The sequence below is a fragment of the Hylobates moloch genome, unplaced genomic scaffold (genome assembly GCF_009828535.3).
Source record: "Hylobates moloch isolate HMO894 unplaced genomic scaffold, HMol_V3 SCAFFOLD_19, whole genome shotgun sequence".
NCBI lineage: Eukaryota > Metazoa > Chordata > Mammalia > Primates > Hylobatidae > Hylobates > Hylobates moloch.
Window position 1 is genome coordinate 33,658,249 of NW_026652294.1, and position 24,417 is coordinate 33,682,665.

Consider the following 24,417-nt stretch of genomic DNA (forward strand, 5'->3'; position numbering starts at 1 on the left):
GGAAAGACCCACTGCGCGCTCTCTGCCCGGAGCACTTCAACTCACTGCAAGACCTGGTTCCAATGTCCCCTCTGCAGCATTCTCTGACCTCACTGTTCAGTCCCCGTCAAGCCCCAGCCAAGTGAAAAATACGAGTTACTGTAAAGCGTCCTGGCTGTGGATGGAGTCAGACCCGGCTCTACCCCTTGCTCTCTGTGTGACCTTGGTCTCGGCCTCCTCCACTGTAAAATGAGGACACCAGCCTGGAGGTGAGGACCCATGGGTAGAGGACGCGGGTAGCGAGCCCGTTCTGGCTCGGGGCAAAGTTTGGCGGGTCCATTCTGACACTTGATCCCCATTAGCCATGTCCCGCCCTCGCCTCTCTTGCCCGTGCCCTATGCGACCCTCCACTCCCTCAATAATCCAGTCGCACCCATTCGGCGGGAAAGGGCCTGCCCGGTGGGGAGGGCGCTGAGGCTCACGCGAAAACCGCAGATGACAGACTGCGCGGTCATTTAGCAAATTTGCAAAAGAAAACAGGGGATCATTGGAGAGGGGAGGGTTAGCCATGGCAGACCCAGACCAGTTTCCACCCAAGGTCACAGTGCCCGCCCGACGGGCAGCGAGCGGCAGGGAGTCTCCCCGAGGCCCCGCCCCGCGAGGGCACCCAGCCTCCCTGGGCCTTGAGTCAGAGTGCGTTGCCTTTAAGACGTTCTGGAAAGTCACCGCGTCCGTGGGCGGGGAACGAGGCGCGGTGCGTTTTGTCCCTCGCGGGCCGCCGTGGGCTGGGCCGGGCGCGAGGGCGGGGCAGGGAAACGGCGGTGGGGTCAAAGGCCACGGCGCGCACCACGTGGGCCGGTGACTCCGTCCTTCCCGCAGCGGCCGCGGCGCGCAGGGCACTTGGGTTAGTGGCGCGGCGGGCGGCGCGGACAGCTGAGGCGGACGCCCGCTCCCGCCACCATGGTCATCAAGACGGACGAGTTGCCGGCGGCCGCCCCGGCCGACAGCGCCCGGGAACACGGCTCGCAGGCCGGGGGCAAGGGGCGGCCGGGCGCGGCCGGTGAGCGGGGCCGGGACCAGCGGGCCGCAGGGCGGGGGGCGCCGGACCAGGGCGGGCGGGTTCGGGACTCCGCGGGGACCGCCGCCTCCCCCTGCGTCGGGCCCGGTTGTATCTCGCTGGGGCCTCCACCGGGTCGCCCCCACCCTGAAGGTCACCTTCACAGTCGCCCCCGGCTGCGGCCCGGGCTTCGCACGTGCGGTCCTGGGGAGGGCACCCTCGGCTGGCACCCTCGGCGGGCGCACGCGCGCCTCATCGCGGGGACACGTGCGCGCATACGCGGTTTCGGGGTGCGCCGCCGCCGCAGACCGAGAGAATCGGCGGCCCCACCCCCTCTGCGCCCGAGCATGGGAGCTCTCTGAGCTGGGGTCGCGCCGACGCTTGCGGGACAGCCCCCTTCGGCACCTGCTCCGCGTCGGCCTCCTAGGCATTCCCTGTGCGCAGGGCTGCAGCCCTGGGAGTGAAGCTCCGCTCGAGGCTTCCCAGGCTTGGTTTGTGGGAAGAGCACGAGGTGTGGGGTGTGCGTTGTGAGGGGCGTCCCTGGTTCATGCCCTGAGGCCAGGCTGTAACCGCAGGTCTTCAGGCTGTGGCGGCGACTCTCAGGTGTGTTGGCCTGCTCGGCCGACCTGGTGTAGGGGGCGTTTGCGTTTGCATGGGGCAAAGCCAAACTCCTTGGCAGGGGGAAGTGTTTGTGCCAGAACTTGATCATTAACCTGCCTTATTGCGAAAATTGGGTCAGACCAGAGTTGCTGTTTTTAAGGCAAAGGTCGTTAGTGTGGAGTCAAGCTCCCAGCGATCCCCCATGGGGGCTGTATGGTGGTGACTGTGGCAGTGGCTGCAGCTTGTCTCGGGTGGGGCCTGCTTTCCCTTTCTCCTGAGCCCCTTCTCTTCCCTCTGTTTCCTCCACCGTGTCTCAGACTCCAGCCTTGGAGCTGGAATCCCCTTCCCAGACCCTCAGTCGTCATCTTCCTCAGGCCTGGGCTGTCGACTGTTCTCAGTTGGGACTTGTGGTCTTAACGCCTCGTCATCTCCCTTCCCAGCTTCAGTGAGTGCGCCAGACCTGACTTGGGAATCAGGATGGGGACAGCGTTCAGCCCTCCGACCCTGTTACCATCATAGCGGAGTTGCCTTGGGGTGAGGGACAGGTGCTGGGGCAGTACTGCTGATTGTCTAGACAAGGCCAAGGTTTGGGCAGAACAGCAAATGCTCATCGCCCCAACCTGCCAGGCTTTGTGCTGCTGTGGTTCTGAATCAGTGGAGGCAGGCTGGATAAGAGAAGGTTGGCTGATTTCCCCTCTAGCAGAGACCTGAAGAGTCGAAGTGACTTGCCCAAGGTCACACAGCGATTTAGTTGTTAAGGGGAGTGTTTGGATTCCAGCTCATGGCCAGCAAGCCAAGGCTGCCGAGGCCTGGCCCAGAGGAAGCTGGGACAGGCAAGTTGGTTTGGATCCCATGCTGAGAACGAGGGGGCCGACGAGGGTCTGTTGGAAGATTTCTGTGAGGGAGTCAGTGAAGCCCCTTCCTAACTCTGCTGGGGGAAGGGGGGCTCTGTCTGGGGTAAACTGAGTCAGGGAAGGGCACAGCTATGTGTTTTGGGGAAACTGGGAGCATACTCATGGGCAGGACATGGGCTCCTACGTCCCTGGGAAGCTAGTACAGGTAGCTAGGACTTATGTTACAGCCAGCCTGGATCTATTAAAAGAAGGACGGAGCCTTAATGAAGACCCCCCAGCTGGGGCCCACCTGAGCATCAGAACCAAGGCTCCTGACTTCTGAGATCCAGCTCTGGAAGGCTCTTCAGCCGCCTTAGGAAGGAGGTGATCTAGGCCATTGAGGGTTGGGGGCAAGGGTTGGTTACCTTCCTGGGAATACAGCGGCTTTTAGGGGTTAAGAGAACAGGCAGGTTTTTCAGGTCCACCATGGTGCGTCAGGTTCCTTCTGCCCAGGGGAGGGCTCCCTGGAGTTGAGGCCCAGAGCGGGAGGAGGAGGAGGCTGGCAGCTGGGGAAGGAGTCTAGGGGCTTATGGGAGCTGCGCAACTGGATCTTGGATGGGATGTGGGGAGAGCAGCCTGAGGAACTCTGAACTGCCTTCAGGCCCTGAACACCTGCTTCTGGCCTGGGTGGGACAGGAAGGAGGCAAACAGGTGCCTGGTCTGTAGGTTCTTTAGTAGGCCGCCTGCCCGCCCCATTGCCTTTCCCTGAAACCCTGGGCTCCTGGGACGGGTGATGTACCTTTTAGGACCCTACTTCCTGCTGGAGCCTCACTTGCTGAGGCCTTGGCTGGGGCGTGGCCTGGCTTGGGCAGCACACAGGCCCTCTGGGGAGGCCTAAGTTTCTTTTCTAGTTCCTCCTGTCTGCCGCCTTTGGGCTCCCTGCGCCTCCAGGCCGGGGCAAGAGTGTGCTTTGTCTCTTCACTAGCATCTGAGTTTGCGTGTATGCAGTGCTGTTGGGGCACGGCTCTCCCGCTCTGCAGAAGACCTCCTTTTCCCCTCCCCTAAAGCTCACATCCTCAGAGGTGCCCCTGGGCTATGAGAGGAGGGAGCATTGGCCCAAGGGTGTAGAGGCCTTGGGGAATGCTGTGACGGATAGATCTGCCCCCTGAGTAGAGTCCTGAGGCCTGGAGGAGGAAGCGGGTGCAGCCTACCTGTGGGTGCTGCCGGGCCCCTTGGGAGGGGGTGGGTGGGCTGCGCCGAGTGGGAGCGGGTCCATGGGAGCGGCCGGTAGCCTGTGGGTCGGTAACCTGCGCTCAGTGCGAGTGACTCAAAAGCCATGGGCTTGGGCGTCTGACACCCCTGTTGTTCCTTTTCTTTTTTTTAAACTTAATCCCAAATACGATAGTAACACCTGGTTTTCTCTTGCTCTGGGTTGGCTCCTCTTGCCTCTGTGACCTTGGGCAGCTGCTTCCTAGCCTTCTGGAGCCTCCGTTTCCTCAGGTGAGATGGGCTGGCACCGCGGTTTAGGGAGCTGCCGTGGGCTGGGCCTAGCTTGAGTCCTGGCTCTGTGGTAATCAGAATGCAGGTGGTTGTCAACACTCCTCTGGGGTCACTGCCAGGCTGCCCTGCCCCACCCCTCTCTCCGGAGGGTTAGGGTGCATTTCAGGAGAGGGTAGGAGCAGAGGGGCTCTGTCCAGGCCTGGTCCTTCTCCTCTGGTCATTGTGTGAGACCCAGAACCTTCCATGGGGGCTGTGAAGCAGCCCAGAGTCTGCCTGATCCCTGGTCCTGGAGGGGAGGGGATGGAGTGAGAGCCTGGCTCCCGCCCACCCTGGGTAGGGTGGATGCTGGGGCAGCCCTCACTGGGCCCTGGCAGCATGTCAGAGGCCCTGGGAAGGCGCCCTGGCCAGCTGGGTGGCTCCTCCCCCGCCGTTGTGGCCACCGGCCTCTTGCTGCCAGCTCTGTTCTCCCCTGGGAGAGACTTGGTTCCCTCCTGGCAGGGCCAGGGCCGCTGGGAAGGGAAGATGGAGTCTGCCAGCTTCTTGATGGAGCCTGGAGGCCAGGGGCGCGGGTGCAGTTGTCCTCTGGGAAGGTGGGGGTGCATCCCCCTCCCTTCCACTGGAACCAGTGACTCCCAGGAAGGGGCTGGCAGCCAGGTCACCTGCAGGGGGCAGCAGGAGCCAGAGGTCCCAGCCAGGCCCTTGGCCCAGGGACAGTGGGGTGCTCAGTGTCTGGGACTGGTGGGCAGAGGCAGCCACCTTATGGCCTGGGCCCGGGTCTGTGCCAGCTGTTGGCGGCAGCTGGCGGAAGCGGTCCTGTTCACCCCCACTGGGGTGGCAGCTGAGGAGAGGACCCCCTTGCTGGGCCCTGCCCCTGCCAGCCAGTCTCCTAGGCCCTCAATCTTGAGGGGTCCAGGTACCCCAATTTCTGGGTTCTCCGATCCCCCTAGCGGCTTTGCCGGCAGTGACCCCCTCTCTAGGGGGCAGAGGGAGGTGGGCCTGAGTGCTGATAGCAGCTCCCCCTGGGGTCCTGGGGCCACTGGGTTCTCCTGGCCCACAGCCGTCCTGGCCGACCTTGAGCGGGATGCCAGGCAGGGGGAGTGTGCCCTTCCTGGGGCTGCCGTGGCAGGCCTGGCCCCACTGAAACCCGAAGCCAGCTGGAGCTCCAGCCCCGGGCCGACTGGCTGCATTAGGGCAAGGGTAGCGGCAGAGACTGGAACGAGGAACCCGGGCGATGCTGGGGCTGAGCTGGAGAGCCGGCTGCCTTGCTGCCACGGCCATCCTGAGACTCCAGAGCCGAGGGGAGGGCAGCTGCCAACTGCACCAGGTGAGCACCGGGACCTGGAGAGCCAGCCAGCTGCCTGCGGGGGAGATCACTCGGCCTTCATCCAGGGGTGGGGAGACCTTTGGGGTTCCTAGGAGGAAGGATCAGGGGCAGCACATGCTGTCCTGGGGAGAGGAGGCCCCTGGGGAGCCAGGTGCATTCCTTTGAAACGGGATAGGGAATAGGTACCCCCTGAGGGTCGTCTCCCTGGGCTGGGGAAGGAGAGTGGGAGCCATGGCCACCTTGCCTTGTCCTCCCTCCTTTCTGTATCCCATTCCAGACATGCGAAAGAATACAGGCTGTCTCTGTCTAGGTATTTGACTCCCCACTTCTGGGATCTCATAGCTCAAAACCACTGTTCTATATTGGGTGGGGGCCCTTCCTGCTTCTCCCCTTATTCCCGGGGCTTGGCAGCCAGCACAGCCTTTCTCAGGGACCCTGTGGGGGGCAGTTCCTCCACCTGGCTGCCCCGCCTCTTGCTGTTTGCAAGCTGACCGACCACCGCCCCAGCTGTCTGTCTGCTCTGTCACTAGAGTCAGGCAGGTATGTGGGGCTGCTCACGTGCTAGGGGATCACGTGCTGGTTGGATCCTGGAAGGGAGGTCTTTGTGTGTCCTCATGGTTCCTGGGAGTCCACTGCAGGCTTGGAGAGGGTGGGGTGGGGATGGAGAGCCATGACATGCAGTTACTGAAGGTCCTCAGCGGCCAGAGTTGAGGGCAGTGCCGCGGTATAGGGTTCGGGCTGCAGGAGGGAGTCTGGGGCCCATTCTGACTCGGTTGACCTTAGGCCAAGCTCCGAGCCTTTCTGGGCTTCAAATACCCCTCTTTGGGGTAAGGGGGAAGAGACTTTCTGAGCTCTTAGAGGTCCTGTTTCTCATTTATTTGTGGGGGTCCAGGGAGAGGGAGTGACTCTCTGCAGGCCCCCCGGCCTCTGCCTTTCCGTACCGGCCTCATCCCTTCCCTGAGGCTCCTGCTCCGCGTTTCTGGTGGGTCCGGATTGGGAACACACAGTTCTGGGAAATGTACCTGTCCCCAATTCTGAGAGCTGGGTAGGGAAGGGGAGGTGGGGTCTAGAGGGGATGGGCAGAGCTGGGCGAGCTGTTCTTTCTGGAAGGGAACCCAGGCCCTCCTCAGAGTTGAGACCGTTGAACTTCAAGCCAAGCCAGGCAGGTCAGCCTGGCCGATGGGCAGACCCTAGGGGCCAAGGTCCTCATCTCCCAGCTGGGTGCCCAGGCAGGCCCGTGTCTGCTGGAGGGTTACTGAGAGGCAGTCCTTGGCTCCTCAGCAGAACAACGGGCCCTCCTTTGTTTCGCTGGTACCTGGGTAGGAATGCAAGGTTTTGCCACCTGCTCCCCGCCCTGCTTACAGCATGTGGATTGGGTGCTATCTACAAATATTAGACATGGCTAGAGGTTTGCCGTAAGTGCTTTACTTGTTGCCTTTTTTGTTGAGACTGGCAAGATAGAAGGTGGTGGGTAGAGCTGCTGGTGAGGACGCCACCCTGGGTGCAGCCGAATGTCTCTGGGAATGAAAGGGGGAGGGAGTGTGATTCCGCCGTTAAGGGTCATTTGGGCAGGCTGTTGAAAAGGTTTATTTCTCGCCGGGCGCGGTGGCTCACGCTTGTAATCCCAGCACTTTGGGAGGCCGAGGCGGGCGGATCACGAGGTCAGGAGATCGAGACCACGGTGAAACCCCGTCTCTACTAAAAACACAAAAAAAATTAGCCGGGCGTGGTGGCGGGCGCCTGTAGTCCCAGCTACTCGGAGAGGCTGAGGCAGGAGAATGGCGTGAACCCGGGAGGCGGAGCTTGCAGTGAGCCGAGATTGCGCCACTGCACTCCAGCCTGGGTGACAGAGCGAGACTCCGTCTCAAAAAAAAAAAAAAAAAGAAAAGGTTTATTTCTCCTAGGCCTTGAAGGGTGAGTCAGTGTTTGCTGTACAGTATGGGATGTCAGGGGCAGCACAGACACAGAAGCACAGTGGTGGGAGGGCGGTGGGCGGTACCAGCCTTCCATGGCGTGGTGTCCTTAGACCTCAGCAGGGAGCAGGCAGGAGCCGAGGTTGACTTCAGGTGGGTGCTGAGAGCGCTGGCCTAAGAGGCTTGGTCTTGTAAGCAGTGGGCTTCCTAGCAGGGTTGTAGGTGGCACTGCTGAAATAGAGGAAAGACCCGCCCCAGGGCAGTGGCTGCAGAGGCCAGGTCCCGTGGGTGGGCTGGGGGGTTTGGGGTGGGTGACTAGATAGAGCAGGTGCCAGTTTGAGGAGGAAGATGAGTTCCGTCCCTGCGAGACGAGACTTCAGTGATGCCTCAGGGACAGCCGCATGTTGATGCCTGGGAGGCAGCAGTCTCCTTGGTCCAAAGGCTGGAGAGAGGACAGGATTGGCCGTGTGAGCCACGAGGCAGGAGTGTATGGGAAGGGGTGGGGTCAGAAAGAGGAGAGGCTGGGCCCAGGCCCACCCCTGCCGCCCCCCTGCAGCCCAGGACCACAGCTCAGGAGGGATGGAAGAGGATGGAGCTGGAGAGGGAGGGGTGAGGGCACCTTGTGGGTCAGAGAAGAGGAGAGGAAGAGGGGAACTGCTGCTGGGAAGCCAGGTATGTTAGGGCCGGAGGAGACCCTTGGGCTTGGCTTGAAGGGTGGCTTTGGTGACCCTGGGGACAGTGGTTTGGGCCGTGTGTTCAGGTGCAAGCCATACCACAGTGGGCCCGGGAGCAGCGGCTGGGAGGGGTGGCCGGGTGTGGAAGTGGCCTGCAGGTGTGCAGAGGGCGGGGCGCGACCGTGAGGCTGAGGCTCACGAGGGCGTACAGATGCCTTTCCAGAAGGCACGTGGGGTCAGGGGGACGGCCCCGCTGACCAGTGAGGCTGCCTGATTCTGATCCGTTCTTGTCACCCACAGAGCTGCCATCAGTCATGCTCTTAAACGGGGACTGCCCAGAGAGCCTGAAGAAGGAGGAGGGGGCGGCTGAGCCACCCAGGGAAAATGGGCTTGACGAGGCCGACCCGGGAGATGAGACCACCGGCCAGGAAGTCATTGTCATTCAGGACACGGGCTTTTCTGTGAAGATCCTCGCCCCTGGGATCGAGCCCTTCTCCCTGCAGGTAAGATGGAGGAATGGGTGCTGGGGGCCAGGCCTGAGCCTGCTGGGGAGGGTGAGCTGGAAAGCTTAGCCTTGCTCGTGCTCCTCCCAGCCCCACTTTGTGGCAGGAAACTGAGGATCCCGTGCCCTCCCCAGAGTCACTCAGCTAGCGTGGTGGACGTGAGAGTCAAGCCCAGGGTCAGGTCATTGCCCCATTGTTAGAGGACAGCAACCAGCTGGGCCTGCCAGCCCTATGTGGGGAGGGGAGTGATAGTGGCTGGGTAATGTTGGCATCCCAGGACTCCCCAGCCTCTTGCTCTGTGCCCTCAGGCAAGTCACCTCTCTCTGGACCATGATTTTACCATCTGCCAGAGGGGAGGGTAGTATTGGGTAATCTCCAAGGGCAGAGCCAACGTGGAGGTCTTGCAAGCTGGTGACTCAGTGGGGAACGAGGCGGGGCCGTCGTATGTCTCAGCACCGACAGGCTTGGGCCCCAGAGCACCCCTTCTGGAAGGTGAAAGCCATTTGCCCCAGGCACCTTAGCACTGGGCAAGGCCGGGGGCGAGCCTGCCGTCTTCTGTCCCCCTGTTCTTCATCTCCCTTCTCTGCTCGGGCATTGCTCTTGGTCTGCAGGCTGAATCAGTGGGCCAGGCTCCAGGCTGCACACACAGGGCGTGGCATGTGTGGACACAGCCTGGATTTAAAAGCCAGAAAGTGGGATAGCCGAGTATTTGGGGCATTTATTCTGGGGAACCAAGGTACTTTGGGCTAGGTACAAGGGGGTATTGCCCTTGCTGTCCTCTATGTGGCCTCTCGCCAGGGTGCTCAGGGCCTTCCCTCTCCGCTATGTGGCCTCTCACCGGGGTGGACGGGGCCTTCTCCCTGCAGGTGTCCCCCCAGGAGATGGTGCAGGAGATCCACCAGGTTCTCATGGACCGTGAGGACACGTGTCACCGCACCTGCTTCTCGCTGCACCTGGATGGCAACGTGCTGGACCACTTCTCGGAGCTGCGCAGTGTCGAGGGGCTGCAGGAGGGCTCCGTGCTGCGTGTGGTGGAAGGTTGGTCTGGAAGTTGGGCAGCCTGCCCGGGGGAGGGCCCACGGAGGCAGAGGCAGGCAGCACCATCCATGCCAGGGTCCCTGTGTCACGGATGAGCTCATGGAGGCAGGATTGGAGCACAGGTCTGCTTCTCAGGCCATCACACCTATATCAGCCAGTTTCATGGCCCATGGGTTAGAGAACAGAGCCGTGGGCGGGGCACGGTGGCTCACACCTGTAATCCCAGCACTTTGGGAGCCAAGGCAGGTGGATCACTTGAGGTCAGGAGTTGGAGACCTGCCTGGCCAACATGGTGAAACCCCATGTCTACTAAAAATACAAAAAGTTATCCGGGCGTGGTGGCACGCATCTGTAATCCCAGCTACTCGCGAGGCTGAGGCAGGAGAATCACTTGAACCCGGGAGGCGGAGGTTGCAGTGTGCCCAGATCATGCCACTGCACTCCAGCCTGGGCAACAAGAGCGAAACTGTCTCAAAAACACAAAAAACAAAAAGAACAGAGCTGTGATTCTAAAAAAAAATCAGGCAGTACCATGCCAGGGCTTGAAGTCAGCCCAGTCCAGTTCTGTAGAGATCCGTGAGAAGTCCCAAAAATTTCCTAGCCCTAGAGTGGGGAGGTTGGGCATGGGGAGGTGCCATCAGGTTGGCCCGTGGCCTCAAGTTTTCTGGGTAGAAGCCGCTCAGGTTCCCCACCCAGGGCCTGTCCGCCTGTTGAGAGCAGTGACGGAAAAGGTCTGTAGCTCAGCAGCGCCCACAGTTGATCACGGGACCTCTCTTCTCCACCAAAAGAACTGCCATTAAAATCCCATGAAACCATGTAGGGGGCAGTGTTGACATCGGGGGCCTTGGAAAGTCCTCAGGCCACCCTTACGTGAGGCTGCCTCGGGAGAGCAGGGCAAGGCTGTGGTGTGGAAGTCCCAAAGCTCCAAAAGCCCTGCCCAGCCGGGACACTGGCGCACAAAAGCAGGTGGCCTTGTGGACGCCTGAGGCCTGTGTGTGCTTCAGAGGCATTTGGCAGGAAGTTCTTTATGAACAAAGATCCCTGCTCACCAGTAGGCAGAGTGTGTGTGTGTGTGTGTGTGTGTGTGTGTGGTGTCAAAACCAGAACTCCAGCTTGTGTGTTCATAGTGGAATTTCAAAACGGAAACTTAAAGTTGAAAATGAAAACCACTGCGTTAGCACCCCCAAAACCTGTTTCGTGCTGAGCAGGTTGTTCAGGGTGCAGGGCCCTGCTAACGCCGTCCCCTCCCTGCTTTCCTGACAGAGCCGTACACGGTGCGTGAGGCCCGCATCCACGTGCGCCATGTCCGAGACCTGCTCAAGAGCCTGGACCCATCCGACGCCTTCAATGGGGTTGACTGCAACTCCTTGTCCTTCCTCAGTGTCTTCACCGACGGCGACCTGGGAGGTGCGGGAGGCATTGGGGCCGGGGATCGAGCCGAGGGGCAGGGAGCACGGAGGTGGGGGGCTGGAGAAGGGGCCGAGGGGCCTGGGCCTGAGGCACCCAGACCAGGGCCCGTCAGCAGGTAGGGAGACAGCTGGCCCTGGGTGGCCCTGTGCTGACCACCAGCCTCGGGTCCCTCAGACAGCGGGAAGCGGAAGAAGGGCTTGGAGATGGACCCCATCGACTGCACGCCACCCGAGTACATCCTGCCAGGGAGCCGGGAGCGGCCACTGTGTCCCCTGCAGCCCCAAAACCGTGACTGGAAGGTAGGGTCCTGGGGGAGGGAGGACGAGGGTCCCCGGCGGGGTGGAGGCCCCACACCAGAGGCCTGGCCCCTCAGGCTCGGCCGCTCCCGCAGCCCTTGCAGTGCCTGAAAGTACTCACCATGAGCGGCTGGAACCCGCCCCCGGGGAACCGGAAGATGCACGGGGACCTCATGTACCTGTTTGTGATCACGGCTGAGGACCGGCAAGTCAGCATCACCGCGTCCACACGGGGCTTTTACCTGAATCAGTGAGTCCCCGCCAGCCCCCCACGCCCCCCGCGCCATGCCGGCTGTTCCGGGTTCTGGGCAGACACCTGGGTCCCCGCTCAGTGCCCGCCCTCTCCCTGCAGGTCCACGGCTTATCACTTCAACCCCAAGCCCGCCAGCCCCCGCTTCCTAAGCCATTCCCTAGTGGAGCTGCTCAACCAGATCAGCCCAACCTTCAAGAAGAACTTCGCTGTGCTGCAGAAGAAAAGGTAGTGCCTTCGTCCCCTCCCGCTTTGTCTCATGGCACACGGGGGCATGGGGTGAGCCGGCCCACCTGCACTCCGGTGCTTCTGTCTGAAGAAACCGCCCTGGGCCCCCAGTGTTGGAGTCCCCACTCTAGGGAGCTGTCGGCCAGTGCCGAGACAGCAGCCGCAGGAGAGGCCCGTGCACTTCCATCTGACTTCAGGGCAGTGTCTCAGGGCGGGAGATGCCAGAGCAGGCGGGGGCCTCAGAAAAGGGGCCCGTGGAAGGGCTCTGAGCTTGGTGGGCTGCCCCATCTCCCCCTCCCCTGCCTGCCACAGGGTCCAGCGCCACCCGTTCGAGAGGATCGCCACCCCATTCCAGGTGTACAGCTGGACGGCCCCCCAGGCGGAGCATGCCATGGACTGCGTGCGCGCAGAGGACGCCTACACCTCGAGGCTGGGCTATGAGGAGCACATTCCTGGACAGGTGCCTGTGGCCTAGCCCTGCCCTCGCTGGGCACCCCCGCCCTCCTGGGTGCTGGGCTGGTTCCATGCACTTCCCCGGAGGCCCCATGCTTCACTTCATTTGGGAGTCTGGGGCTCTTGTCAGGAAGGTAGAAGGAGGGACTTCCGGGAGCAGGTCACAGGGCACAGGCTGAGCTGGTTTCTCCCCCACTGATCTCTCTGCAGACCCGAGACTGGAATGAGGAGCTGCAGACGACGAGGGAGCTGCCTCGCAAGAACCTGCCTGAGCGGCTGCTCCGAGAAAGGGCCATATTCAAGGTGCCTGCAGCCTCTGGTGACCGGCAGTCTCTGATGGCCAGCAGTCTCAGGCCCGGCAGTCTCAGGCCCGCTGTCCACCTGCTGACGGGTTTTCTCATGGAGAGGAGGAAAGCAAGGGAGGCAGGGGCAGCCCTAACCCTGTCGGGTTCCGCGAAGGCCAGTCAGCATCTCCTGCAGGGTCTGCTAGCCTTCCAGCAGACCATCCCACTACCTTTTTCTGGCCTCTCTGAGGCTTTGAGTCCCCGGGAGGAGCAGGCCCTACTTCCCGTGGGGACTGAGTGTCCAGGGCCGTCCAGCTTCGCGCCCTCCACTGACTGCTGCAGGGCTTTTGCCTGGGCGAGCACCGGCCAACCATGGCCCTTCTAGGGCGGGAGCTCATTTGCATAATACTTTTAGTTTGCTGGGGTTTAAAAGTTATTAGTACTGGGTTACTAAGAGAAATGAGGAAAAGCAGTTGCTTTAAAAAAAAAAAAAACTCAGGCTGGCTTCGGTAGCTCATGCCTGTAATCCCAGCACTTTGGGAGGCCGAGGCGGGCAGATCACAAGGTCAGGAGTTCAAGACCAGCCTGGCCAATATGGGGAAACCCCATCTCTACTAAAAATACAAAAATTAGCTGGGTGTGGTGGCAGGTGCCTGTAGTCCCAGCTACTCGGGAGGCTGAGACAGGAGAATTGCTTGAACCCAATAGGCAGAGGTTGCAGTGAGCCAAAATTGCATCACTGCACTCCAGCCTGGGCGACAGAACAAGACTATGTCTCAAAAAAAAAAATAAATAAAATCTCAGCCAGGCACAGTGGCTCACGCCTGTAATCCCAGCACTTTGGGAGGCTGAGACAGGCGGATCACTTGAGCCCAGGAGTTGGAAACCAGCCTAGACAACATGGTGAAACCTCGTCTCTGCAAAAAATACAAAAGATTAGCCAGGCATGGTGGCATGTGCCTATAGTCCCAGCTACTCGGGAGGCTGGAGTGGGAGGATGGCCTGAGCCAGGGGAAGTCGAGGCTTCCGTGAGCTCAGATCTCGTGCCACTGCATTCCAGCCTGGGCAACAGAGTGAGACCCTGTCTGCAAACAAACAACAACCTCCCATAGTTTTACTGCCTAGAGATGATAATTGTAGAAACAAAAACTCATTTCTCGGGTACTGACTTCACCAGAGATGGTGCCAAGTGCGTTATAGAGACTATTTCCTATAATATTTTGGACAACTTGTAAATGTCAATACCTTTATCTGTTCCAGTTCACCTGGCACGTAACTGTTGGATCCGAAACCTGCTCACACTTGTTAATCACTAAGCTCTGCTGTCTCCCTCAGCACAAGTGTATTTTCAAAACATGGAGGTTTTTGTTTGCTTGTTTGCGCTTTTTTAGTCTCACTCTGCCCCTCAGGCTGGAGTGCAGTGGTGCGATCTCGGCTCACTGCAACCTGCACCTCCCAGGTTCAAGCAATTCTCCTCCCTCAGCCTCCCAAGTAGCTGGGACTACAGGCGCGCAACACCACGCCTGGCTGATTTTTTTTGTATTTTTGTTAGAGACGGGGTTTCACCATATTGGTCAGGCTGGTCTCGAACTCCTGACCTCAGGCGATCTGACCGCCTCGGCCCCTCAAAGTGCTGGGATTACAGGTGTGAGCCACCGCGCCCGGCCAAAACATGGTTTTCTTGCCCTTTTCTACCTATGAGGAAACTGAGGCTGCGGGTCCCTGGGTTCCCAAGGCAGGCCTGGTTGCCTCCGCGGTCTGGGTGCGTGCGCTTGGCCAGGGGGATGCAGGCTCTTGTGGGCGGGGCCTCTTACCCTCCGCTCCTCGACCCCCGCCAGGTGCACAGCGACTTCACCGCGGCAGCCACCAGGGGCGCCATGGCCGTCATTGACGGCAACGTGATGGCCATCAACCCCAGCGAGGAGACCAAGATGCAGATGTTCATCTGGAACAACATCTTCTTCAGCCTGGGCTTCGACGTCCGAGACCACTACAAGGACTTCGGGGGGGACGTGGCAGCCTACGTGGCGCCCACCAACGACCTGAACGGCGTCCGCACGTACAACGCGGTGGACGTGGAGGGGCTGTACACGCTGGGCACGGTGGTGGTGGATTACCGCGGCTACCGGGTCACGGCCCAGTCCATCATCCCCGGCATCCTGGAGCGGGACCAGGAGCAGAGCGTCATCTACGGCTCCATCGACTTCGGCAAGACCGTGGTGTCGCACCCGCGGTACCTGGAGCTGCTGGAGCGCACGAGTCGGCCCCTCAAGATCCTGCGGCACCAGGTGCTCAACGACCGTGACGAGGAGGTGGAGCTCTGCTCTTCGGTCGAGTGCAAGGGCATCATCGGCAACGACGGGCGCCACTACATCCTCGACCTGCTGCGCACCTTCCCCCCGGACCTCAACTTCCTGCCCGTGCCTGGCGAGGAGCTCCCTGAGGAATGCGCCCGCGCCGGCTTCCCCCGCGCGCACCGGCACAAGCTCTGCTGCCTGCGCCAGGAGCTGGTGGACGCCTTCGTGGAGCACAGGTGAGGGGCGGCCCTGCCGGACCAGGGCCGGGGCCAGCTGCAGGGAGTGCGGGCGCCCTGGGTGGGGCTGGGTTCTTGAAGGGGGAAGCGCTGGAGAGTGAAGAAGGGCTCTGTCTGGCCCCAGCCATTGGAGACCCGTCCCCACCTGCCCTGCTGTCAGGCTCCCAAGCGCAGAAACCCGGGCTGCAGACTCGCCAGCAGCCAGGGCGGGTGATGCGGCTGCAGCGGGCGCTGTTCTCTTAAGGAACACTTTTAAGTCTGGGTGGCTGTGACTGTCCCAGTGCTGGGGCGGGCAGGTGGGGCACCGGGGGTCCCTGCCGCTGGTGTTTAGTGCTTAGGAAATGGGGAAATGGCCATGTCAGAGGTCCCACAGCATGAGTAACTCTCTCAAATGCCAGTGGTTTCCTGTCACTGTTGAGAGCCCTGGCCTGGACGGGGAGCTCCTCTTTCCCATCTCCAGAACCCAGCTGCGTTTTTTTTCTTTGAGACGGAGTCTTGCTCTGTCACCCAGGCTGGAGTGCAGTGGCGCGATCTCGGCTCACTGCAAGCTCCGCCTCCCGGGTTCACGCCATTCTCCTGCCTCAGCCTCTCCGAGTAGCTGGGACTACAGGTGCCCGCCACCACGCCCGGCTAATTTTGTTTTGTATTTTTAGTAGAGATGAGGTTTCACCGTGGTCTCCATCTCCTGACCTTGTGATCCACCCGCCTCGGCCTCCCAAAGTGCTGGGATTACAAGCGTGAGCCACCGCGCCCGGCCTCTTTTTTTTTTCTTTTGAGACAGAGTTTCACTCTTGTTGCCCAGGCTGGAGTGCACTGGCACGATCTCGGCTCACCGTAACCTCCGTCTCCTGGGTTCAAGTGATTTTCCTGCCTGAGCCTCCCGAATAGCTGGTATTACAGGCGTGCACCACCGTGTCCAGCTAATTTTTTGTATTTTTAGTAGAGATGGGGTTTCTCCATGTTGGTCAGGCTGATCTCGAACTCAAGTGATCCGCTTGCCTCGGCCTCTCAAAGTGCTGGGATTACAGGTGTGAGCCACCGCGCCCCGCCACCTTCTTCTTCCTGTCTTGGGAGATGTTGGTTTTTCTGCGCTGACTCATGCACACCGGCCAGGAGGTGCTCTATGCCTGCAGGGTGTGGAGCCCCAGCTGCCGGGAGCCTTGGGCCAGCAGAGCTCCCCTCTGTGATTCCCAGCTCCTGCTCTGCCGTTTCCTCTGCTCCAGGTACCTCCTCTTTATGAAGCTGGCTGCCCTGCAGCTGATGCAGCAGAAAGCCAGCCAGCTGGAGACCCCCTCCTCCCTGGAAAATGGTGGTCCTTCCTCCTTGGAGTCCAAGTCTGAGGACCCTCCAGGACCGGAGGCGGGAAGTGAGGAGGAGGGTAACAGCGCCAGCGGCCTGGCCAAGGTGAAGGAGCTGGCAGAGACCATCGCCGCAGACGACGGCACAGGTGGGGCTGCCGCAGATGGCTGGGAGAGAGCCCGGGCTGGCCCTGCCAGGGTGGCTTATGACCCCATCTGGGAGAGGCTGGCAGACGTCTCTGCAAGGAGCTAGGGGGCGAGGCTTGGGGCAGCCCAGCTCCACCGGTGGCAGAGTGGACCCTCGTCTCATGGGGCCATGTCTCCACAGCAGACCCTCGGAGCCGGGAGGTGATCCGCAACGTGTGCAAGGCGGTCGGCTCCATCAGCAGCACCGCCTTCGACATTCGCTTCAATCCTGACATCTTCTCACCAGGCAAGTGGTAGGGGCCGGCCAGCGCAGGAGCCCTCCAGGGCCGGAGCTTCGCTGGGGGGCCGGGGCCCTTGGGGCTGGTGGGTTCGCCCCCCATCTGAGCGCTTTCCCCGCCAGCCCCAGGTGGCATTTGTCTTGCCACTGCCTGGCTCAGCCTCTCTGCTCTCCTCTCTGCTCTCTCTCCTCCAGGGGTTCGCTTCCCCGAGTCCTGCCAGGATGAAGTTCGGGACCAGAAGCAGCTGCTGAAGGACGCGGCCGCCTTCCTGCTCTCCTGCCAGCTCCCTGGCTTGGTGAGGGAGGGGCCGCGGGGCTGGGCGGGGCTTGTGCGGAGGGTGCTGGTCCCTCATCCGTCTCTGAATTGGAGGCCCATGAACACAGGATCGCAGGAGCGGTCTTCAGCTTTCCCTGAGTGGGCATCCCCGTTTCACAGATGGGGAGCCTGACCCCCAGAGGTCAAGGGCACAGGCCCTGCTGAGCCCACCGCATGGGCTGGCAGCTGGGGAATCCAGTCTTCTGAGCCCTGGGTGGTGGCACGGCTGGGGGATGGGGCCGGAGCTCAGTGGGGGCCACCCATCCTCCTCCCGCAGGCTCTGCGCCTGGTCCCAGGATGCTGGGTGCTCCCCCAACACCGTGCCTCCAAGCCTCAGGACACGGGGCTGTGGGTCAAGTAGTTGCCCCGAGCGGGCACCTCTGCTTCTCCCACGTGGTTAGAGGGGGCCTGTGCCACCACTGGGCTCTTGGTTCTTGGCCTGCGTTCCCCTGGCCCAGCCTCCCTGTGCTCCTGCCAGAGGCTGGGCACATTCTGACACCCTGACTGGGAGCTGCAGCCTTAGGGGTCCTTCTCCAGGGGCTCCCAGGATAGCTGTGCTCCCGCAGAAAGACTCAGTTGGGTGGAGGCAGAGGAGCTGGGTGGGGGCCTGAGCTGCTGCAGCCCGCAGGTGAAGGACTGCACGGAGCACACGGTCCTGCCCATGGATGGGGCGACGCTGGCAGAGGTGATGCGCCAGCGGGGTATCAACATGCGCTACCTGGGCAAGGTGCTGGAGCTGCTGCTGCGGAGCCCGGCCCGCCACCAGCTGGACCACGTCTACGTGAGTGCTGCGCGGGGTGGGGCAGAACGGGAGCTGCGGGGCTGGGATGGAGGCCGGGGGCCTGACCAAGACCTCCCTTCTGAATCCTTCCAGAAAATCGGCATTGGAGAACTCATCACCCGCTCGGCCAAGCACATCTTCAAGACGTACTTACAGGTACCACCTGTCCGCTCTGCTGCCGGCCAGGGCCTCCCAGGGTGGTGTGGGGCGTCGGGAAAGAGCCCGAGGTGGGGCTGAGGGCCCTTATGACTTGGATCCAACCTGCCTTGCAGGGAGTCGAGCTCTCCGGCCTCTCAGCCGCCATCAGCCACTTCCTGAACTGCTTCCTCAGCTCCTACCCCAACCCCGTGGCCCACCTGCCCGCCGACGAGCTGGTCTCCAAGAAGAGGAATAAGAGGAGGAAAAACCGGCCTCCAGGGGCTGCAGATAACACAGCCTGGGCTGTCATGACCCCCCAGGAGCTCTGGAAGAACATCTGCCAGGAGGCCAAGAACTACTTTGACTTCGACCTCGAGTGGTGAGTGCGGGGCAGGGCGGGGCAGGGGCAGCGGGGTGGGTGGGATTGGGCAGATGAGGCGGCCACCACCCCTCCCAGATGGCGTCTAAGGCCTGTGGTCGTAGGCCAGGGAGTCGGAGGAGAGAAGAGGGAGCAGCTGTGGAGATCACTGGGTGCTGGAGCTGGGAGGCTCCTGGGGGCCGGGTGGGGGCAGCGTTGGGGAGTGGGGTGGGGCTGGGGCAGTGTTGGGTGGAGGGTGGGGCAGTGTTGGGGAGTGGGGTGGGGCGGTGTTGGGGAGTGGGGTGGGGTGGTGTTGGGGAGCTGCATGGGGCGGTGTTGGGGTGGGGCTGTGGCAGTGTTGGGGAGCTGGGTGGGGCAGTGTTGGGGGGCCCGGCGGTGCTTGGGCTGCTCAGGCCCCCTGCTCCCTCCTCAGTGAGACTGTGGACCAGGCTGTGGAGAACTACGGCCTGCAGAAGATAACGCTCCTGCGGGAGATCTCGCTGAAAACAGGGATCCAGGTGGGCATGGCTCACAGCGTCCCCGCTACGTCCCCGCTGCAGGCTCCCACTCCTGGCCAGGGCCACAGGGGAGGTGGCTTTTTCATAGTAGCCATCTGTGCACAAGCATTGGTGGGTTGGGAGTTGCCAACCCGCTGAACCTGGGGCTGAGGCTTCCTGTGTGGGGGGCTGCCGCCAGGTCCTGCTGAAGGAGTACAGCTTCGACAGTCGCCACAAGCCCACGTTCACCGAGGAGGACGTGCTCAACATCTTCCCCGTGGTCAAGCACGTCAACCCCAAGGCCTCGGATGCCTTCCATTTCTTCCAGAGCGGGCAGGCCAAAGTGCAGCAGGGTGTGTGGCCAGGTGGGGCTGGGTGGAGGCGGGGGCTCCCCATGGCCCGTCCTGACCTTGCCACCCCTGGGGGTGCCCTGCAGGCTTCCTGAAGGAGGGCTGTGAGCTCATCAATGAGGCCCTGAACCTGTTTAACAACGTCTACGGAGCCATGCACGTGGAGACCTGCGCCTGCCTGCGCCTTCTCGCCCGCCTCCACTACATCATGGGCGACTACGCCGAGGTACCGTCTGGGCTGTGGCAGCAGAGGCCTGGCCTCGTGTTGGGGGATGGGGAGTGAGGGGGTCCCCGATGGAGGAGTGGGTAGAGAGTCCAGGGAGACCCCAGGAAGTCGCTCGTTCTGCCCAGGCCATCCCTGGCTCCACCCCTCTGTAACTGTGTCCTGGGGAGAGCTCGGGAGCCCCCTGTGCTGCGGTGAGGTCAGTTCTGGGAGGCGATGGCAGGGGACCCCACACGGGGCGTCAGCAAGGACGCATCCTGAGACTCTGTGAGTGGGCAGGAAGCACGCCACCGAGCTCCCGCGTCCTCTGTGCCCGGTGCAGGCTGTGGGGTTCTGGGTGCCCTGCCTGGCTGGGGCTGGTGGAGGCTGTGGGGTTCTGCGTGGCCTGCCTGGCTGGGGCTGGTGGAAGCTGTGGGGTTCTGGGTGCCCCGCCTGGCCGGGGCTGGTGGAGGCTGTGGTGGGGTTCTGGGTGCCCTGCCTGGCCGGGGCTGGTAGAGGCTGTGGGGTTCTGGGTACCCTGCCTGGCCAGGGCTGTTTCAGGGTTAGCATGTCTTAGGATCCCTACACCCTACAAAGGGACTGTTTTTTTTGTTTATAAATGGGTTTTTTTTTGTTTTTGTTTGTTGTTTTTTCTGAGACAGGGTCTTGCTTTGTCACCCAGGCTGCAGTGAAGTAGCGTGATATCGACTCCCTGCAGCCTCAACCTCCAGGGCTCAAGCGATTTTCCCACCTCAGCCTCCCGAGTTGCTGGGATTACAGGCGTGCGCCACCACACCCGGCTCATTTTTGTATTTTTAGTAGAGGTGGGGTTTCATCATGTTGGCCAGGATGGTCTCAAACTCCTGACCTCAAGGGACCCACCCCTGCTCAGGCTTTTTTTTTTTTTTGGTAACATTTTTAGTAGTTTTAGGTTTGTATTTGGGTGTTTGTGGAGATTTTGTTGGGCGTAAGACCATGGGTGTGTGGAACTCTCTGTGGGGCGTGACCCGCCCCTCAAGGTATGGCAGCAGCTGCTGTTGACCCCCCTGCTGCCTTGTGCAAGGGACAGATCCAGGGCGCAGCCGGAGGGGACAGGAGCCTGCAGAGCGGCACCGTGGGCTACTGGGCCGGGGCCAGGCGGGCTCTGGGTGCCCGGGGGGTTCCCACGCCGCAGCGACCACCACTGTCTCCCCCCAGGCCCTGAGTAACCAGCAGAAGGCGGTGCTGATGAGCGAGCGGGTGATGGGCATCGAGCACCCCAACACCATCCAGGAATACGTGAGTCTGCGAGTGCGCCCGCGCCGGGGCTGCCAGGGGCTGGGTCCGCGGCCGCCCTGACCTGTCTCGGCCCCGCCCGCAGATGCACCTGGCCCTGTACTGCTTCGCCAGCAGCCAGCTGTCCACCGCCCTGAGCCTGCTGTACCGCGCCCGCTACCTCATGCTGCTGGTGTTCGGGGAAGACCACCCCGAGATGGCGCTGCTGGACGTGAGTGCTGGGGCGGGGGCGCGGCAGGGATCCAGCTCCATCCCAGGGGACCGGGAGCTGACCAGGGCCCCCCACCGCCTGCCCCCAGAACAACATCGGGCTGGTGCTGCACGGGGTGATGGAGTACGACCTGTCGCTGCGCTTCCTGGAGAACGCGCTGGCCGTCAGCACCAAGTACCATGGGCCCAAGGCCCTCAAAGTGGCCCTCAGGTGAGGGGCTGCCCGCCCAAACTCCCCAGGCCCTCGGAGGCCTGCGGGGCACCCAGTGTGGGCGGGGGAAGAGGCACAGTGCTCTTGTCTTCCTCCCACACCCGAGAAAATTTCTCTCGACCTCCCCCTCTTCTCTGAGCCCTGAACTTGATCTTCCCCTCGGTGGCTTCCAGGGAGGGATCTAGAGGAGACCCCCGGCCCCTGAGTCAGGCCCCCACGCCCAGCCCACTTATGCCCTTCCCTCGCCCCGCACCACACCTCCCGGCAGCCACCACCTTGTCGCCCGAGTCTATGAGAGCAAAGCTGAGTTCCGGTCGGCCCTGCAGCACGAGAAGGAAGGTTACACCATCTACAAGACGCAGGTGGGCAGGGCGGGGCTGTGGCAGGGGCGGGGCTGCGGGCGGCCACGGGTGGCCTGATCCCTTCCTGCCTCTGCCCGCCTCCCCGCAGCTGGGCGAGGACCATGAGAAGACCAAGGAGAGCTCCGAGTACCTCAAGTGCCTGACCCAGCAGGCCGTGGCCTTGCAGCGCACCATGAATGAGATCTACCGCAACGGCTCCAGCGCCAACATCCCGCCCCTCAAGGTGAGTCCGGGGCGGAGCGGCCCCTCCAGCCTGGCAATCACGGGAGCCCTGCTCACGGCTCGTTTCCCCGCCCCGCAGTTCACAGCCCCCAGCATGGCCAGCGTCTTGGAGCAGCTGAACGTCATTAACGGCATCCTCTTCATTCCTCTCAGGTGAGGCCTCTGCCCCACTCAGAAGTGTCTCCTGGTTGGTTGTTTTTTTTTTTTTTTGAGATGGAGTCTCGCTCTGTCGCCCAGGCTGGAGTGCAGTGGCGCCATCTCGGCTGACTGCAACCTCCGCCTCCCGGGTTCAGGGATTCTCCTGCCTCAGCCTCCCCAGTAGCTGGGATTACAGGCACCTGCCACCACGCCCGGCTAATTTTTGTGTTTGTAGTAGAGACGGGGTTTCACCACGTTGGCCAGGATAGTCTCAATCTCTTAACCTCGTGATCTGCCCACCTCAGCCTTCCAAAGTGCTGGGATTCCAGGCGTGAGCCACCGCACCCGGCCCGCCCCCCTTATTTTACTCAGCATCCTCGCATTCCACGAGTGAAGACCTTGGTGTTTCTGCTTCACGCAGTGTATCTTGGCGTCTTCCCATCAGTACCTAAGAAGCGGCTTCATTCCCTCCCCACCGCTTCCCATTCTACGGCGGGGTGTGCCTGAGGAGCAGGCCCCAGGCTCCCCGGTGCTCACAAGCAGTGTGGCCTCATGTGGGGAGTGGATTTGGTCAGCAAGGCGTGGGAGCAGCCCCCCAATTCCACTTTCCTCCCCCTGCTCTGGAGGGAGGCCACAGAGGGCAGTGACGGGAGCCCTGAGACAGGTCAGGTGCAGGGTCCTTACCTTCTCCGTGTTCAGGGAACTTCGCCTTCAGGAGGGAAGCGCTTGTTCACACACATTTCCCACTGAACAGAGCACAGAGCCTGAGCTTATCCCACAGGAAGGCCGGGAGGGTGGTGGAGCACCCAGGACTCCTCTGAGACCCACCTCCATCCCCACCCTTATCCTCAGCCAAAAAGACCTGGAGAATCTGAAAGCCGAGGTGGCGCGGCGGCACCAGCTCCAGGAGGCCAGCAGAAACAGGGATAGGGCCGAGGAGCCCATGGCTACCGAGCCCACACCCGCGGGGGCCCCAGAAGACCTGGGCTCCCAGCCCCCGGCTGCCAAGGACCCTTCTCCAAGCGTGCAGGGATAGAGAGGGAGACAGACGGACAGTCAGCCAGCGGCCCCGTCACCAGGGAGCCAGACTCCAGGAGAAGGGGGCGTGCCTGCGGGCGGAAGAGGAAGCAAGGCCCTCTTCCACGTTTCACCCCACCCCACCCCCGTATCCTCCTGGGACCCTGGCCTGCCTGCCCCACAAAAGGTGTTTTTGCACTGGTTCAATGAATATATGATGCAGAGGCCCCATTGAAGACACGTGAATGGCGTGTGCGGCCATCAGTTCCCGGCGGGGGGGGGGGGCAGGTGTTGCTCCGGCCCCCACCCTCCGGCGGGCATGTGCGAGTGCATCCCTGGCTGTGAGTGTTGACCGTCCCTCTCCCCTGTACATAGCCCGAGCCAGTCCTGAGTGGGTGGCTCCTGAGTGGGTGACGCGCAGACGAGATTTCTCAGGTCATTTGTATGGTCTACATGATGGCTGCTGCTTTTGCCGCCACTACCCCCGGGCCCAACCTGTCTGAAAGTTCAGGTTTTAAGCCAAAAAACATGGTGGGGAGGGGGCTTTCCTGTGTCCTGGGATGGGCAGCCAGAGCTCTGTGGCAGGGCTGGAGGGTTGGGGTGCACTTTAGTTTGGGGCGGGATGGGAGCCGCAGTTGTGACTGGCCTGGTCTGGCTGTTGCTTCCGAATGAAGGGGTCGGGGTTGGCTGTGCTGGGCCCTCAGAGCCCAGTGGGTGGCGCTGCCACAGGCTCCGACTCGGCTCCCTACTCCCTGCACCCAGCTGGGCAGAGCCTTGGGGTCTGCAGTCTGAATGTATCCCTCTCCTCGTTTTAACCTGAGCTGCTTAACGCACAGTGGGCCGGGGGGCGGGGCTGGGGGAAGCAGGGCCAAATTATGGATCCCGGGAGTTACAGGTGCCGACGTGATGTCACTTCTCTGGATCCCAGCTCCCTTCCTGGTCTGAGACTAGCTCTGGGGGTGGCAGGGGCCCCCACAGGCCCCGCTGCTCCTGCTCCACCCTGCCTGTGCTGCTGCTCTGTGCCTGCTGTCAGAGCCCTGGTGGGGGAGGGTGTGGCCACCCAGAGACCCAGAGGAGACGGGCGTCTGCCTGGGTTTGCGGAGAGCCGCTTATGGGTGTGGTCTGTCCAGACACCTTGTTTCAAAGGGGATGGGCGTGAGCTAGCAAGCAAAGCATCCCCACCGCTGAGCAAGAACTTTTTCTTGTTTTTAAACCATCACGTCCTCATTTCACATTGGAATAAAGTGAGTTTTTGAAACCTGCGGCCCCAGGCTCACGTGTGTGTTCTGTAACCCGGTCTGGGTGGATGGTGAGGGCTGACAGGCATGTGACTGGGAGAGAGATAGATACAAACGAGGTCAAGTTCGAGGTCATGCTTACATTGTCACTTGAGTGGGAGGTAAGGGGTGGAATCAAAGGCACTCAGCTGGAATTCACCGAGCTTTCAGTCAGTCGCCAGGCTCGTGGGAGTGTCGTGCAGGCGAATGTCACCTGTCAGGTGCAGAAGAAACCGCAGTGAGGGCCAGGTGGGGAGAGGTGTTGGGCTGTGGGGCCAGGCCCTGTGCATGCTGGACCCGTGAGGTCACTGAACACCTCCCTGGCTGGCCACCTGCCCCTGTCCCTTCACTCGAGGTAGGAAGGAGGGTGGGCAGCACCTCCCAGAGGTGGGACACTGGGGGCAGGCAGGAGGGCCTCAAGTTCGCCACCCTCGGGTAGGATTTAGAGAGCCGAGACCCAGGCGGA

At 61.8% G+C, this 24,417-nt stretch overlaps 1 protein-coding gene across 7 annotated transcripts; it reads left to right on the plus strand.

The window, feature by feature from the left end:
- The first annotated feature begins 63 nt into the window (after positions 1–63).
- On the plus strand, positions 64–23,936 carry CLUH (clustered mitochondria homolog). 7 transcript variants are annotated; one of them, XM_058431538.1, is made up of 26 exons: positions 64–248; positions 8,181–8,383; positions 9,250–9,421; positions 10,685–10,828; positions 11,006–11,130; positions 11,205–11,377; positions 11,480–11,605; positions 11,918–12,065; positions 12,269–12,361; positions 14,181–14,875; positions 16,099–16,322; positions 16,502–16,606; positions 16,793–16,893; positions 17,542–17,694; positions 17,788–17,850; positions 17,967–18,211; positions 18,624–18,708; positions 18,887–19,040; positions 19,124–19,263; positions 20,437–20,517; positions 20,600–20,725; positions 20,814–20,935; positions 21,204–21,297; positions 21,386–21,520; positions 21,599–21,672; positions 22,510–23,936. In XM_058431538.1, the coding sequence occupies exons 2-26, from the start codon at positions 8,195–8,197 to the stop codon at positions 22,691–22,693; spliced, it is 3,951 nt and encodes a 1,316-aa protein (XP_058287521.1). In that variant the 5' UTR covers positions 64–248; positions 8,181–8,194; the 3' UTR covers positions 22,694–23,936. The 7 variants fall into 7 exon arrangements, with proteins under 7 accessions (XP_058287521.1, XP_058287519.1, XP_058287520.1 ...); XM_058431536.1 differs by lacking the exon at positions 64–248 and adding an exon at positions 823–1,039; XM_058431537.1 differs by lacking the exon at positions 64–248 and adding an exon at positions 823–1,039 and having other exon boundaries at positions 16,505–16,606.
- Positions 23,937–24,417: the final 481 nt, after the last annotated feature.

Coding starts and splice junctions, on each gene's coding strand:
- CLUH (XM_058431536.1), top strand. CDS start 940: ATGGTCATCAAGACGGACGAGTTGCCGGCGGCCGCCCCGGCCGACAGC. Junction 19,264..20,436: donor TCATGGGCGACTACGCCGAG/GTACCGTCTGGG, acceptor GTCTCCCCCCAG/GCCCTGAGTAACCAGCAGAA. Junction 21,298..21,385: donor ACACCATCTACAAGACGCAG/GTGGGCAGGGCG, acceptor GCCTCCCCGCAG/CTGGGCGAGGACCATGAGAA.